Here is a 17,671-nt window from a genome sequence, read left to right on the forward strand (position 1 = left end):
GTAAAATAAGATGGGACCATTAAGTATATAGTCCATTGAAATGTTACAAAAATTTGACCGAACCTTGCATTTTGGGTAGGACAAGATTTTTTTGTTTTGATCTGTAGGGGAGGTTAATGTGAGTATACAATCCAGTTTTCGGGGTTGAAAGCCCCCCCATTTGGCCGCCATCTTGGAAAAAGGGGTGTAAACTGTTTTTTATCAATATCTTGCGAACCGTAAGTCCCACAAAAAAAATGTCTGAAGCGATTTTGTAGATAATTTATTTCTCTACAATTTTGATTAAGGTATTTTTTTCTGTAAAATTGCAAATAAAAAAGTTATACTTGAAAATAGATGTACATTTTCAAGAAAAAATTCTTTGAAGGGCCATAGCTTTTTTTCTACAACTTTTATTGAAAAAATACTCATGACAGTTTTTAAAGATCATTTAATTTCCAACAATTTGACAGAAAAAAGGTAACAATTTATTTTCTTACTTTTATGTTTATTTTATTTTTTTTTTCTTCAATACAGACTGATTCAAAAGGATATGCACTACATATTATGTAGATTGGGTTGAAACAAGAAAAAAATCAAAGTACGGGGGTCCATTCCGTACCGTTTAGTCAGGAGGGCAATTTTCTAAAAAAAATGTCTTACTTTTGAAAAAAAAATTACTAAATCATTATATTATATTTTTTTGTAAAGCCGAAAACCTTTTCTTTTATATTATTTTTAATTAAAAAATTTAACGACAAAAATATTTTGAACTAATTTTTTTCAAAATTTTATATAATTAAATACTAATTAAGTTTTCAAAATTCAATGCTCTAATGTGTTTTCAAACAAAAACCGGATGTAAAAAAGTCTTAACTATTTCCAGAAATTAAAAATTGTAGAAAAAAAGCTACGGCCCTCAAAGAATTTTTTCTTGAAAATGTACATCTATTTTCAAGTATAACTTTCTTATTTGCAATTTTACAGAAAAAAGTAACTTTATCAAAATTGTAGAGAAATAAATTATCTACAAAATCGCTTCAAACATTTTTTTTGTGGGACTTACGGTTCGCAAGATATCGATAAAAAACAGTTTACACCCCTTTTTCCAAGATGGCGGCCAAATGGGGGGGCTTTCAACCCCGAAAACTGGATTGTATACTCACATTAACCTCCCCTACAGATCAAAACAAAAAAATCTTGTCCTACCCAAAATGCAAGGTTAATGTAACATTTCAATGGACTAATACATAAATGCACTGTATCATGAGCGTACAAAGTTCTCTTAATTTTTTTTACTTTTGAAGATTTTATCGATAAATATCGTTTTAATTTTAATTAAAACAACGAACGTTTTTTGTTTATTTATCTTAAATTGAAACCAAATTTTTTTACAATACGGTCACTGTGGCGTATGTGTAACTTTTGTCCTAATTCATTTTTTTTCGCACCTCTGAAAAGGATTTTAGATATATCTAGCACTACATCTTTGTTATAGGTTTTGACTTTATTTAGAAAACTAATGTCTTTTAGAAGTTACTTTAGTGTCAAAACAAAACTTATAAATCGAGCCCTTCCCTCCAAATTATCGTAAGCGACATGGCGTTTACTATGTTTTAGGTAGAGTTAAATCTTAACTATCTTTTGTTCTTATAGCCTGTTTTTACTGAAGCCCAAATGAGATAATTTCGAAAAATAGGTATGGTCAAATTTCAAAATAATTTTTTTTTTTCATATCTACGATTATTTGACATTCGAAATGAAATAAATTTGCGAAATTATCTGATTTGAGCTCTAGTGAAAACAGGCTAGTAGACTTATTGGAGACAATTTTTTATGTGAATGTTTTCTTGAGCAATTATTGATTAGATTAACAAAAAAAAAAGTTATATATTATTCGTTCTTAGTGTTAGAAAAATACAATTACATGCTGTCCATTTAAATCTTTATATTTATCTCTTGTGGTTTCAGTTATTTATTGGTAAATTTTGTGAAATCGTTCAAGACACGGGTTGTAAATGTCAAATATGATGATTTCGACTTGTTCCCTGATTTGTTTGTAGCTAAAATCGGCCAAAATTGATTACAATAAAGAAAGCAAACAGAGATTGAGATGTGAGAGCAAAAAATATTCACCAAACAATTAAACATTTTTTTTTTAATTTCCACAACGAAATTTGTTATAACTTGACTTAAAATCGAATTGAGAAAAAATTTTTGTTTTCTGAGAAGCCTTATGTTATTTTTGTGCCAAAGACGATTTCAGGAGGCTTTTGGATCCTTCCAGACGTTTCTGAACCTGCAATCGATAACATTTTCCGTTGCTGGTATGAAAATAAGGAATGTAGATGGAACAGAGACAAAGTTATGTAAAGTAAAATTCAGTTCCAAAGTTGGGCTCTGATCTTTTAAATATTCCTAGCCCCTACTTGCCCCCAACATCTCCTTAAAAACTGAAAGAAACAAAATCATAAAATCCTACTACCACCGCGGTACCTATTTCAATGTCATAAAGTCTACAAGTCTACATTATTATCCTAATGAAAACAGTTGTTGTTTAATTACATTATATCCATATTGTTTGTTTATTTTCTTTTTTTTTAAGTTCTTTAAGTTTCATGTAAATACTAAACATGTAACATTGGTATCTTACCCACCTAAAGGAACGGTTAATAATTAATCGGCTTAATTGCCTTTCTTCAATTCTTGATACTCCTTTTTTTACTTATAAAACATAGGAGACAAAGGTACCTATGTAGCATGGTATAAAAAGACAAGGTATGATCATTAGAGCCGCCATCTTACAAAATGGGGTAGTAAGGTTTTGACGTCTGGCATTTGGCAAAGTCAAAAGCAACAACAATTTCCAAGACAAATTTGTTTACAACAACAATTTCAATTGGCTGGGCTGTCAAAACACTAAGTAGCCATCTTTTTTTCTTTCATTTGACAGTTCTCGATACTGAGTTTTTTCTAATGATCATACCTTCTTTTTTTATACCATGCCTATGTAGAATGTAGTTACATCTCTTAGGTATATCTTCATCGCATTTACATCACATTTCACATTATTTCATGTCATTTTTTCCCTACACACAGCAGGACTCAACTCAAAGTTGCATCCTTCTTTGTAAAATGAAATTGTGAGTGTACTACTTCATACATGCTTCCTTTGTTCTTTCAAGGTTTCTTAATTTTTGTACGCAGCACTCTTTTATCGATCCAATGTACTGACTCCCCATCCCCATACTCTCCAACAAGGGACCAAACCAAAGGAATAAGGCCGTGTTTCGTCGTCGTCGTCACAAAGCTTGTAACAACAACAACAAACATACTGACTACAGTGTAATTACTATATGGAGATGGGGAAGGGGGTGGAAAACTTTGAACTTGCTGTGAAACTTTTTTCCCTAATCGTTTATTTACCAAAAAAAAAGAAGTAAAAAACCGGCGACGAACTTCAAACTTTTTCTCCACGGATTTGTAAAGAAATAATGAATTTGTTCATAAATTTTTTAATAAAATAAAGAACAATCGAAGGCAGACAACAAAAACAACAAAACCAAACCAACCAAAAGGTAGATATGAGTAACCAAGATTTCCATTTGGAAAAAAAAACAATAAAAAGAGCACGTAAACAAAAACAACAACAACAACGGAGAGGAAGCTAACCAGATTCTCGACTAAAAAAACCTTGATGTAGTTAGATGATAGGTATGTAAGATGTTTTATGATGGACAAAATACAAAAGTTCATAAATTTATTTTAAATAACAATAAAATACCTTTAATGAATTTCTATTTGATGAATCACTCGCTTAGACACTTTATTGTTTTCTTTTTGGGAAGAATTTTTTCACTTGCACTTTATTCTTTTGAAGAAGATAAATTCACTTCTTTGTATTGAATTGAATAAAAAAATCTAAAAATCCCGATATTAGACTACTTTTACGGAATCTTTCTTTTCTACCTCCAGACGAAACGAGAACTTTTGACAATCTAATAACAGAAATTATTGTTTTGCTTTTTGAATGCGCGACAAAACGGGTGGAATTTGTGTTTGCAGAAATGGAAATGACATTTGCTGGATAAATTACGCTGAATCTGTTTTGTTGTTTTGTAATAGATGAGAAATCTAATACTTTTTTTTAAATTTTGATAAGCTTTTATTAACAGACTGGAGAAAATTTCAAAGCACATTTTAAATAATTGTTATAACATCCAGATTCAAAATGAATTTTTTTTTTATTGAAAAGTTAAATTAATTTTTTTGCATAGTGTAGTCAGGATGTCTAAAAAGTAATGGATTAAACAAAATGGGCTGTTAGGCTAACTTAAGATCTCTCAGATTTTGGTAACTTTTTCATCTCAAATACTTACAGTTCTTGTGAAATTTCGAAAAATCCCTACTTTGCAACAGCATTTTGCTTCCTCTGCCCATAATTGATTTTAGTTTTTTACAATTCTTTCACGAAAACATTGCCTAAGAATAAGAAACAATTAACTAATAAAAATATTTTTTATTTCATACGCCAATTTTGCAAATTAATTAACAGTTCCGAGTTTCATAAAAACTCAATTTCTTACTTTTATTTCAGAGCAACAAGACCAAAAAAAATTTGTATTGTGTGACTCTGGTTTATTATTTTTAAAACTTGTCCCGGTATTGCAGTTTTCAAAAAAGTATAAAAGTTTCCAAAGTTGAAGTAAGATACAAAAAATATTACAGTTTGAACTAAACAAAACAGGGTTTTTCGGAGCAAAAAACCTTTGTATTCATCATAACATTTTTGTTATAATTTAAGTCGAATAAAGTGCTTTGGCAAAAATGAAGAACTTTAAATTATCTACATTTTATACCTTAAAGGCTTAACTACATTCAACTTCAAAAAGTACAAAAGTGGAAAAATGTTTTGTCCTGTACCAACACACTACGAAATTCTATCTTTTATCTCAGAAAAACAAAAGTGTTGTTGCATTTAACATGTAAATTGCTTAGCCCCGATTGCGTTTTTTTTGTCCAGTTAAGACCGGTGGTAATAAAAAACACAATTTTGCAAATTAATTAACATTTCCGAGTTTCATAAAAACTCAATTTCTTACTTTTATTTCAGAGCAACAAGACCAAAAAAATTTGTTTTGTATGACTCTGATTTATTATTTTTAAAACTTGTCCTGGCATTGCAGTTTTCAAAAAAGTATAAAAGTTTCCAAAGTTGAAGTTAGATACAAAAAATATTATAGTTTGAACTAAACAAAACAGGGTTTTTCGGGGCAAAAAAACCCTTGTATTCATCATAACTTTTTTGTTATAATTTAAGGCTTGGCCACACCGGAGGGTATGAGGTAGCGGTACGGGTAGCGGTAACGATATTTGTATTAAAAAAATTCCACATCTGAACGTTGATGTGTCAGTTTGGAATTTTGTTCATACAAGTACCGTTACCGCTACCCGTACCGCTACCGTATACCCTCTGGTGTGGCCAAGCCTTTAAAGGCTTGGCCACACCGGAGGGTATGTGGTAGCGGTACGGGTAGAGGTAACGGTACTTGTATGAAAAAAATTCCAAACTGATATATCAACGTTCAGATGTGGAATTTTGTTCATACAAATATTGTTACCGCTACCCGTACCGCTACCGTGTACCCTCCGGTGTGGCCAAGCCTTAAGGCTTGGCCACACCGGAGGGTATGCGGTATAGCGGTAACGATATTTGTACTACAAAAATTCCACACCTGAACGTTGATGTGTCAGTTTGGAATTGTTTTCATACAAGTACCCTCACCGCTACCCGTACCGCTACCGCATACCCTCCAGTGTGGCCAAGCCTTTAAGTCGAATAAAGTGCTTTGGCAAAAATGAAGAACTTTAAATTATCTACATTTTAGACCTTAAATGCTTAAGTCAGCTATTACATGAAGCCTCAAGAGGCGCGCCTCTTTTCAAAACTAATGAGTGCAAAAGAGAAAGAAGATAAAACAAAAAATTATTCGACCGGAGAGTCGTGGGCCAAAATTCTGAGACTCTTTTTTGACGTTTCTTTTTCCACTCTTTCTTTTTTCAACATTCCCTTTCATTTCTTTTTGCTTCTTGGTGGAATACAAGGCCTTCTGTATTCCTGCAGATATGCAATGTTTGTAAAGGCTTAACTACATTCACCACTTTTTGAAAAAGTACAAAAGTGAAAATATTTTTTTTCTCGCTAGCGGAATTTTTTGTAAAAGATAGTTTACAAATTGATTTTTGGACGAAAAAATAAGCATTCTGTATCATTTGTTTTAATTTTCTAGCTTAAAAAACCATACGAAAATGCGTTTGAAAATTTTCACTTTTGTACTTTTTCACTTTTTGAGCCAATGTAGTTAAGGCTTAACGCATTAGAAAAAAACATTGCATTTCAATGTGAGGTTTCAATTAGCTCCCAATTTTCCACTCATCTTTAATATTCGAGCATGGTCTATTGGTAAGGTGCTGGCTTGGTATGCAGAGGTACGTGGGATCGATTCCTGGCCGTGATGAAAATAAAAAAATTTGTTCTTTTTCAATTAAAGTAAATATTCTCATCATTTCAGAACAACAAAAAAAGCAGTGGAATTTCCAAAAAAGGAAAAGAAATAAACTAGGAAAAAATTAAAATAAATAAAATAAAATGTAGAAAATGCAAAACAGAAAAAATCAAAAGAAAATAAAAAAAAAACGAAATAAAATTCAATTAATTCTCTTTTTTTATTTATAAATTCAACATTAGGTGTGTTTTTTTGTTTATCTATATAGATTTTGTGCAAAAAAACGACATCGAGATTTTTGAAATCAAAACAATTTACGTGTTAAAAACAACAAAAACTTTATCTGTATAGATTTTTGAAAAATCCAGATAATTATCCAGATTTTACTTTCTCTCGATAAAAACAGTAGTGCCAAGGTACTTTATTTGTTGTGTTCATACAAAAATATCTGAAAAAATTAACAAAAAAAAAAAAGCGGAGAAAACGAGGTTTGAAAAAAACTCTCATAGAAAAAAATAATCAAAAATTTGTTTGACATGGTTGCATTGAAATGTTAATATCTCGAGATATACGCAATGCACTTTTCAGATAAAAGTCTTAAATGGATCCTGATAAGATTGTTGAACAGATATGTATATAAAATTACCAAAGTTTTTTCGAAAAATTAGAAATAAAAATAAAAAAGTTTTCACATTTGATTTTTAAAAAATCGAAAAAAAATTCAATATGGCTACCTTCAAACGCTTATAACACAAGAACTTTGTATATAAAATCTATAGTACTATCATGAAAAAAAACAGCGCCACCAAAAAAGTAAGCTAGCGAATGAACTAAAAAATATGTCAAATTTCAAACAGAAATGTATATCTCATCTCCTTACTCCCATTATTAATTCGATCTAAGCGCCCTCGCGACCACTCAGGTAACGAACAAACTTAAAAATAGATTTTATATACAAAGCACAAGAACGACGCAACTAATGTTAATGGTCATGGTCTTAAAATGTAGCTAAGAATATAAAGATAATTTTTGGTTTTTTGTGAAAAAAAAATTTTTTGAATCCAACATGAATGCCATGGCCATCATTGTATATATATTTCTATAGTACTATCATGAAGTGGAATTTAGTATTAGTTCAGGTAGCCACTTTTTTGAGGTGGCGCTCAGTGTGTTTTTTTCATACAAATTCTGCTTTTTCAAGTCACCACTAGAGTTCCTAAGATAGTTTCACCTCATGATAGTACTAGGGAAATATAATTCCAAATCGTTCCTCGCAATTGTTGCCAACCCAAAAATCACATGTCGTAGCTTAACATAACTTTAGAATTCGTAACTGTAGTTTTTCGTAACTTCGGTTTCGCGTAACTTTGACGGCCGTAACTCTGTCGCGCGTAACTCTGTTATTCGTAACTCCGTTACCATTTCGTAAATTAGCTGTCAAAATAAGGTCCCAAACGAAAAATTCCCTGAATATCGTTTCTTTTCTGTAATTTTGTGTCGTCCGCAAGCGTTCTGATTGGGAGCCCTTCTCACGAAAACTTTTCGCCAGGAGTTTTTTTTTTAAATAGGGCTGATTTCATTATTTTTTTATATTTTTAGAACCTCTTTATAGGCATGAGAACAATGAACATTTGTACTGGAGTGAAAAAGTGCTATATAATACCCCCTGAGTGCATATTCATTGCGTTCGATTATCACATGGTGGTTTTCAACTAAAAATTCAGATGTCACTGAACTTGTTATGACACTTGACCAATCAGAAACCTCCAAAAATCCAAAATAGAATTTCAATTTCATTTCATTGAACGCAGAAACTGTTTTTTGTTCATTATTTTTTTATATTTTCATCTGTTCAAGAGCCGGTTTTTTCTTGAAATTGAATAAAAATTAAATTATTCATCTCAAATGACTACTGTTTCAAAATTGGTAACATCTTACAGAACATCACATTTTTTCTTACCATCATAATTTTTATTTTAACATTTCTTTAGAAGAGCAAAATGGGCTCTCTTGTGCTTGTCACCACCGGAGCTGGCCTATTCTTTGCCGGATTCAATTTAATCAAAGGCAAAGATAAATTCTATGATGATTTTCTAATGCCAATTGCTCGGAAAGTTCCACCCGAAACATCCCATCGATTAGCAGTATTAGGATGTAAATATAAACTTTTTAATGGATCTGGCAAAGAAGATCCACACATTTTGGTAAGAAATCATTTATAATATTTTCTTTGTTAGAATAAATCATAACAAAACTTTATATTCCAAAGTCCACACCATTCTTTAATACTCATCTGAAAAATCCAATTGGCATTGCCGCCGGATTTGATAAACAAGGCGAAGCTATCCAAGGTTTGGACAAAATTGGCTTTGGTTTTGTTGAGATAGGTTCTGTGACACCAGAAGCTCAACCCGGCAATCCAACACCCAGAGTTTTTCGACTTAATTCCGATCAAGCAATAATCAATCGCTATGGATTCAATAGCGAAGGTCATCAGGCTGTATTTGAGCGCTTGAATGAATTGAGAAAAGACAATACATTCAAGGGAATTTTAGGCATAAACTTGGGAAAGAACAAAACTTCACCAAGTGCTCTAGATGACTATGTCAAAGGTGTTAACACTTTTGGACCAATTGCAGATTATTTAGTTATCAATGTGAGTAGTCCAAATACGCCGGGTTTGAGAGACTTACAGGGCAAACAAGATCTAGAAAACTTACTCACAGGAGTTGTAGAGGCACGCAATAAACTTCCTACCAACAATTGTGTTCCAATATTTGTTAAAATCGCTCCAGATCTAACCAAAAAAGATATTGAAGATATCTCATCGGTTGTCTTGAAAAAGAACTGCAAAATTGATGGCCTAATTGTATCGAATACAACAATTGATAAATCTCAAGTTAGCGATCAGGAACTGGCCAAGGAAGCTGGAGGTTTAAGTGGGGCACCACTTAAATCTAAATCTACACAACTTATTGCTCAAATGTATGCCCAGACGAAGGGCAAAATTCCAATTATTGGTGTTGGAGGTGTATTTAATGGTCAGGATGCATTTGAAAAGATCGAAGCGGGTGCTTCATGTGTGCAATTGTATACTGCATTTATATTTTATGGTCCACCAATTGTAACAAAAATCAAAAACGAATTGGCGGAGATATTAAATGAGCAGGGTTATAAGAGTGTTTCGGAGGTGGTAGGTAAAAATTACAAAAAGTACCTTAGTAAGTAGTAGCAATAAATGTGTTGAAAATTCAATTGTTTCTATTGGGATCTTGAGCACACATCACAGTCATGAATGCATCTATCGTCCTCTCAGTTTAAGTGTTTATTTTTTGTAAAAAAAATGTTAAATTGTATGAATAAAGTTAAAAATTTGAGTTTTTAGTAAAAGTTCAAGTGATCTTATTTTTCTTGTTTCTTGTATCAGGACCTGAATGAAATGTATACTGCCCAAAAATGAAGAAATTAGGAGATCAGGAGATTTGTCTGCCAAAGTTCATTAACAAGGCTCAAAACCAACTACTTATGTATATACAAGACGACGAAATTATTTACAGGTGGCGACAGTATTGAGATGGACTTTTACATGAACATAATGCCTAATCAATGGAGCGGGTTAGAAAGGCGAGCATTGCTTTCTATGCCTGCAGTAAAACCTTTGGGAAAAAATGGGGTCTTAAATCAAAAATGATTCTATGGACTTACACAGCGGTTGTACGACCCATTCTTACCTACGGCGCCATTGTTTGGTGGCCTGCACTCAGTAAAGCTTATAACATCAACAAACTTAAGAAAATCCAGAGAACAGCAAGCGTAGGGACTACTGGAGCCCTCCGGTCGTGCCCCACGGAGGCTCTAAACGTTCTCTTGCACCTCTTACCCATAGACCTTCATATCAAATACCAGGTCTCTTGTAGCGTTTTAAGGCTAAAAGAAACAGGTAGTTGGAAGGCAAAATCTTTTGGTCACAGTGACACAACAAATTTAATACCATCGGATATGCTTCTGACACCCACGGACTACTGCACCCCTATTTTGAATACTGTAATGAATTGCAAGGTCAGCTTCCCGTCGAGATCAGACTGGGAAGAGGGCATTGTGATGAGAGGCTTCGACACCTGCATTTTCACTGATGGCTCAAAAATGGACTGTGGGGTCGGTTCGGGTGTCTACTATGAATCCCTCAATATCTCAAAATCCTTTCGACTACCAAACTTTGCCAGTGTATTCCAAGCGAAATTGCTGGCAATTAAAGAAGCTTGCAAATTACTTAGAGTATATCCAAATCAAAACCAAAATATAGCTATACTAACAGATAGTCAGGCAGCTATAAAAGCAATTGCTTCGGTCACGACATCCTCCAAATTGGTTCAGCAGTGCAGAGAGGAACTCTCATTGCTGAGTGGAAGCCTCACAATCACTCTCATCTGGATCCCAGGTCACAGTGGTTTTGAAGGCAATGAAAAGGCGGATGAACTGGCCAGGCAAGGATCAGCCCTTCATGAGTCACTAGCAGAAATAGTTAACATTCCCATAGGAGTCATGAAGGGCGATATCTTCTTAAAATACCTAACAAAAGCTAACAATAGGTGGCACAACTTGACTAGCTGCGTCATATCCAGAAAAATCTGGCCCACCTATAATAAATCCAAAACACATGACCTAATCTCTAGACCCAGAAAAGATATTAGCAGAATCGTTGCGGTGTGCACAGGACATTGGCCGATAGGGGAACATGCAGCAAAGTTGGGTATACCGCACAATACCTACTGTCGCAGCTGCTTGGACCAGCAAGAAAAAGAAACGGTCTTCCATTTCCTATGTCAATGTCCCGCCCTTGCTAGGAATAGAGCACTCTCTCTGGGGAGCGAATTCTTTAATGTCATAGATAACATCTCAGAATCAAGGATCAAAGACTTGATCTCGTTCCTAAATGCAACAAAGTGGATTTAGGACTGCCTAACACTTGTTTTTCCCTTTTTTTAAAACCAATTAAAAAATGTATTTCAAATAAATCCAATTATCACTCACAGGTTTCATAAGTTTTGGTATCAAAACGGCGCATCCTGCGCTAATTGGGTCAATCAAACATGGTTTGCCTTGACCGCCATCTCTACCTACCATCAATGGAGAGAAAGTTATCTTCTTCCAATCTACAAATAGGGATGCAAACGATACATCGATGTTTTCAAAACATCGATGTTTTTGTTAAAAACATCGATGTATACATCGATGTTTCTTAAGCCGATACATCGCCGATACATCGACGTTAAATCTGCAAAACATCGACATCGTTCATTTTGTTACTCGTTTTTCTTTTTTTGCATTATAACTTGAACTCTCAAACTCAATCTTTTTTGTCTAGTGTTCAAAGCTTCAAAGTTTTTTTTTAATGTTTTCATTCAAAAGACTGTTTCTGTGTGTTCAGAAATCAGAACGCGACCATCAGAGGCGTACGTTGAGTTGCCGGGGCTCCGGGACAATATTAATTTTAAGGGGCCATTTCGACATTTTTTTAAAAAGGATATGTATACGCCTTTCTCTTTTTTTGGGGGCCCCAGAAGTATGATTTGTTGGTCGCTTAGATTATTTTAGTAGCATTTTTTGAGGTCCCTGAGGATATATTTTTTCTACTTTATTTATAATAACAGTTTCCTTCTCTGCATTGTCTCCAGTCAGGGCCCTAGCGTCAGTTGGGGCCTCGGGGCTCCGCCCCGCTTGGCCCAATGGTGTGTACGCCTATGGCGACCATTATTGACATGCTTGTGAGTTAAGGCCCCAGCCCATAGAATCCGTTGCGTCCGTTCCGTCGAAGTTTTTGACTGACAGCTCGATAAAATACACACGTTCTTATGGGAAGCGACCCATAAGCGACGGATCGGACGGAGACGGACGGTTTCGACGGAAGAAGTTGCCCAACTTTCTACTTTTTCATCCGTCGTATGGTTTGACATTGGTTGTCAACAATAGATCTGTTCATTTTTCTGCTTGAGAGTGCACACCGGGGAATTTCAGAACTAAATGAACTGCGTTCTTTTCTTCTCCGATTTTATGAATTGTGAACTTTAATTGTTTATTTGTGAAGAAAATGTAATAAAAGTAACATTTAATGATATATCTAATAAATTATATCAATTAAATACTCAAATTATGTTGTAGAGTTCAATTTTACTATGCCAAAGTCATATCTACAAATGATAATGTTATTAAAAATTGTTTTTAACTGAAGATCAAGTACCTACATGAAATCTAGTCGCGCATTTTATTTTATTAAAAAAAAGAACAACAATTATAGTTAAAAATTTCTTGCATCAGAACTTCCTTAGTGCACATGCAGCGATAAAATATCGAACACACCTCGGAATTTGAAGTGAGCTGTCAAAAAGCAATCCGTCGTACGACGTATTCTATGGGTCACCCCTTTCTGTCCCAAACTTCAACTTCAACGGATGGATTGACGGAACGGACGCAACGGATTCTATGGGCTGGGGCCTTTACGTTCAGAGCTCTGAACGTTAAAAAAATTGATTCCATTTGATTAGAATTGATGGTATTTATATATACATAAATAAAAACATAAATCGTATTAAGAAAATATGTTTCATTTTGTATGTTTTGTGGTACCTAAAAATTGAATTCAACTTAGGTTTTTGGGTTTTAAACAGATAAGACATAAATATTTTGTTCTTTAGATACAGTAGAACGTATTTATGTCCAACAAAAATACATCGGGAAAACATCGATGTATCGAAGATAGAACCGATGTTTTTTTAACATCGATGTTGTAAATAAAACATCGATGTATTCAAACATCGATGTTTTTTTTAACGATGTTGCATCCCTATCTACAAAGCAAAGACATCACCTGGATACGCGAAGCTCTGTGTGGATAATTATGGGCATTAGGGTGGGTAAAAAAAAAATTGAATATCTTGTTCTTGATTTTATACAACGTCAAAGTCAATCGACTCTTTAGCTAATTTCTTTACATATACTTGTAGGATCTACAAAAAGGGTCTCATATTACTTATTTCGTTTATCTAACCGTTTAAAAGATATTCGAGGTCGAAAGATTGAGAAAATTGTAAAAAAATCGTTATTTATTCTTAATTTTATAACAAATTGAAAAATTAAAGTAATCAAATGGGCAATTTTTATTCTTGTTGTTAACAGATTGTCCCACAAAAAAGGTCTAACCATTTGAAAGATATCCGGGATCAAAGTTTAAAAAAATTATAAGAACTTTTATTTACTTTTTCAAAATTTTCTAATTCACTCATTATTATCAAATTATCAAGATGTATAATACATTCTTTTAGGAGCTCGAACGTTCTACAAGTTATCGATAATTTGTATGGGATACTTTTTGGCTGGGCTAAAAATTTTCGATAATTTATTTGTATGGGAGCTAAAATTTAGCTCGAACTGCGAACCAGGCTTCACCGTGTAACAACAATAAAATTTAATACTGTTGGGTTTGTTTTAAATGTTTTTCAAAAGAAATGGTAATGGCTATAATTCAAAAACATTTTCTTAACTACATTAATTCCAGGAACTTCTGTATCCGAATGTTTAATTAATTATAAAAGTATTTGACAGAAAAAGGCCCAATTTATTCACACTCCATTAAATTTAAAGTCGCCATTTTAAAAGAGAAATTTTAAAATTTGTATGCGATTTGACAGACTTCTAATTTTTAATGGAAACTTTATATAAATAATGGAGTGTTATTAAATTAGGCTCAACTTTCCATTAGGGTCGCACGAATTTTAATACGCGAATACTTTTATTTGAAAGATGACTAATGACTAAAAGCAATAAAAATAACAATTTTAATGTTAGGAAACGTGTATTTATATTTTTAATTAATTTTTTAAAGTTCATTTTTTCATACAAAATGACGACCGCGAAAAAAAAATTTTTTAACAATTCTTTTTACATACCCAAACTTGTCCCCATTTCAAATCCTATAGTGAGCCCAAGCAAGAGGGTTGTAGGGGGGCAGTATGCCCCCCATATTCCCATCTTATTTTTATACTCCTCAAACTTCAAATTCTTCGTGGTCGTCATTATTGTATGAAAAATTTAAATATTTATTTTTTAATCATAATTAGGAGTGTTTCCTAACCTTAATATTTTAAAGGTATTCTATTGAGACCCTAAGCTCATCAGAACTCTAGGTGTGAGCCTTAATGGAAAGTCGCCCCTTAAAGGACAATTTAGTTAATAGGGTGATTTTGTTGAAATATTTGAGAAGACGTACCAACGAAAAAAAAGGAATATCCTCTGAAAAACAGGACGGATGGTCACCTTACTAATGGATTGAACCCGGCCAATGAACAAAACAAAAATAAAGACGTTTCACGAAATCCATTGGGTGCGTTCACGTACGCACAGATACCCTATCCAAGATACCTAAGTATCCGCTACGTTTGTGAACACGAATCAGCTGTTCTTCAAATCTCCCATAAGATACACAAGAATCCAGAAATTTTTAGGATACCTTTGGATTTTTTTGCTTGTTAAAACATGTGTTTGATCAGCTGAGAATTTATATGGGATTACAACAACACAAAGGTATCCGGATACCCTTGGATCGGTACGTGAACGCACCCATTTTTAATACAAATCTAAACGCTCCCCAAATGTCAAATACTCCCAATCAGCTGTGTTGTTTGTTTTTTTCTGCCACGAAATTGCAAATTTTTTAATTCTCGTAGGTATTATATCCATTCCATATTGATAACTATGCATTATTGCATTAAACAGCACTAGAAATAAACTTTATTTGTAATAAAAAAATGTTCTAATTAAAAACAATATTATAATAAAAAATACATCACAACAATAATGGATCGTTCCAAGCGTGACCTTGAGTCATTGGTCACATCCCAAAAGGAACAACTTATTCGCTATGAAACTAGATTAAAAGGTAATGTAGTTTTTCAACTATCTTTTTTTTCTATATACCACAAAAATATCGACTTTATTTTATATTCATATTAAATTAAAACAAAAAAACAGATGTGGTAACTGCTTACAAGGGTTTGCTAAAAGAAAAAGAAGCCCTAGAATCTAGTTTAGCAGCAGTTACATCAGCTAAAGAAGAATCAACTACTGAAAAATTAAAAACCCAACCTGACAATGGTGAAGGCGAAGACCAACAACAACCAAATACCGCTAAATCCACAGACAATACAAATACAAACGAAAATGCTACCCAAAGTCAAGTCATGACTCTAATGAATTCCCTGGCAACATTGTCTGCCGAAAAATCCCGAATGGAAGCATCATTCCAAGCTGACAAGAAACAAATACGCTCTCAATTAGCACAAAAAGACATTCAAATAAATGAACTTGTTGAAAAAAACAAAGCTATTGCCAAACAAGCTGCACTCGATATGAAAAATTACAAAGCTAAACTTATTGTCGAACGACAAGAACATGAAAAAGAAACTAGCAATCAAATGCTTATGATAAGAGAGTTACAAAAACTCTATGCCGACGAACGGCATTTAAAAGAAAATATTGAAATGCAATTGAATAATCTTAAAACTCAATTTGCATCGAATGATAATTCCGATGGTCGTATAAAGGAGCTTCAGGCTCAGCTTAAAGAAGCCAAAGCTAAACTTAAACAATTCGATTCGCAAAAAGAATCCCAAGTTAGCCACGACAATACATCGATTCTGCAGCAATTGCAAAACGAAATGTCACAGCTAAAAGACCAACATGCGGTGGCTATTAAAACCGAGCAAAAGCGTGCTCACATTGCCGAGGAGCGCAACAAAAAGTTGGCAGCAATTCATGAGGATCGTGTGGCCAATTTGGAAGCACGTCTTGCCGAGTTGTCAGCAACTGTTGGCACATATGATCGATTAAGACATCAAGACCAAGAAAGTATTCAAGCTTTGAAGAGAAAACTACAAAATCTCATTCCATCAGGAGTTTCAGCTGATAGGTCTTATGAAGTAAGACGTCTTTCCAAATCATCTCTAAATGATATGTCATCAATTGTCGATGAAATCATTCGTTTAAAGAAACTTCTATTAACCGAAAATGCCAATTCTTCTAATCCCATTGATATTTCTAAGATATTTACTGTCGGTTCGAATCATAGACAATGCGAAGAGGATGCAAGCAAACAGCAAACTCTTCTTGATGCAGCTAGAAATGATTGTTCGAAACTTCACGAAGTTATTCAAGTTCAAAAATCACACATTGCAACGCTGCAAGAAAAAGTCAAGGTTCTTAATCGAAATATAGACGAACAAGAAGCGGAGTTAAAACAACAGGAAGAGCGTCAACGACAAGCTGTTAAAGAGGAACGAGAAAAATGGAAGAACGCTTTGAGTGACATGGAAAATGAGTGTCGTTTCAAGCTGAATGAAATGGAACAACAATTACAAAAGCAACGTGTTCGTTCGCTTCAATTGCTTGATGAAAAAGAAAATGAAATTAAAACGTTGCAGACATCTTTTGATGTTTTCGCTCAGCCAAGGGTAGTAGCCAATGACAATATCAATCAAGAAGAATCCAATTCGAATTCGAGTGAGACACAGAAAGAAAGAAAAACTTCTTCATCAAATGCCAAAACATTGGGAATGGGTGAAAATTGTCATATGCTGCATTATGCCAATGAAATAGCTCGCAAAGATATTGAAATTGCTGGATTGAGAAAAACAAAATATGCAGCGGAAACAGCACTTCGCAAGGCTTTGCAGGACAAAGCAACATGTGAAGAAGATTTGAGAGATGAAATTGCTCAGCTTAAACAAGAAGTTGATCGGTAAGTAAAATTGGATCAGATTTAAAATCACAATTATTTATTTCAAACTTTTATTTTTATCAATTTAAAAAAAGTTTGGAACGCTGCAAAACACGAGAAGGTGCCAATTTGGAATATTTGAAAAATGTTTTCATTAGCTTTTTATCTACGAAAAGCATTGAAGGCAAAGGTCACATGATAAATGCTATTGGTGCAGTTTTGCAGTTTACTCCTGCAGAAATTCAAGTTATCAACAGTGTATTCCATAAGAAGTAAGATGTATAGCAAGGAAGTTTGGGGAAGGAAAATTTTTAAAATGAAAATTAAACCCAAAATTTATTGTTTGTTTTCGTATTTATGTATTTCAATAAAAATATTTTATTTATCTATTATCGTAATAAACAAATTTTATTAAATT

At 33.4% G+C, this 17,671-nt stretch overlaps 2 protein-coding genes across 2 annotated transcripts in view; both read left to right on the forward strand.

The window, feature by feature from the left end:
* Nucleotides 1-9,723, forward strand: part of LOC129916220 (dihydroorotate dehydrogenase (quinone), mitochondrial) — a 131,968-nt gene extending 122,245 nt beyond the window's left edge. The window contains exons 2-4 of the mRNA XM_055996057.1: nt 8,380-8,411; nt 8,477-8,689; nt 8,755-9,723. Coding sequence (XP_055852032.1) covers nt 8,391-8,411; nt 8,477-8,689; nt 8,755-9,714 — 1,194 coding nt within the window. The 5' untranslated portion in view covers nt 8,380-8,390 and the 3' untranslated portion in view covers nt 9,715-9,723. The remainder of the gene's footprint in view (nt 1-8,379; nt 8,412-8,476; nt 8,690-8,754) is intronic.
* Nucleotides 9,724-15,255: 5,532 nt separating this feature from the next.
* Nucleotides 15,256-17,549, forward strand: LOC129916130 (GRIP and coiled-coil domain-containing protein 1). The gene is made up of 3 exons (XM_055995923.1): nt 15,256-15,417; nt 15,510-17,274; nt 17,349-17,549. Exons 1-3 carry the CDS (start codon nt 15,336-15,338, stop codon nt 17,527-17,529), a joined length of 2,028 nt encoding a protein of 675 aa, XP_055851898.1. The 5' UTR covers nt 15,256-15,335; the 3' UTR covers nt 17,530-17,549.
* The last annotated feature ends 122 nt before the right edge of the window (nt 17,550-17,671 follow it).

This window comes from Episyrphus balteatus, chromosome 3, assembly GCF_945859705.1.
Source record: "Episyrphus balteatus chromosome 3, idEpiBalt1.1, whole genome shotgun sequence".
Taxonomy (NCBI): Eukaryota; Metazoa; Arthropoda; class Insecta; order Diptera; family Syrphidae; genus Episyrphus; species Episyrphus balteatus.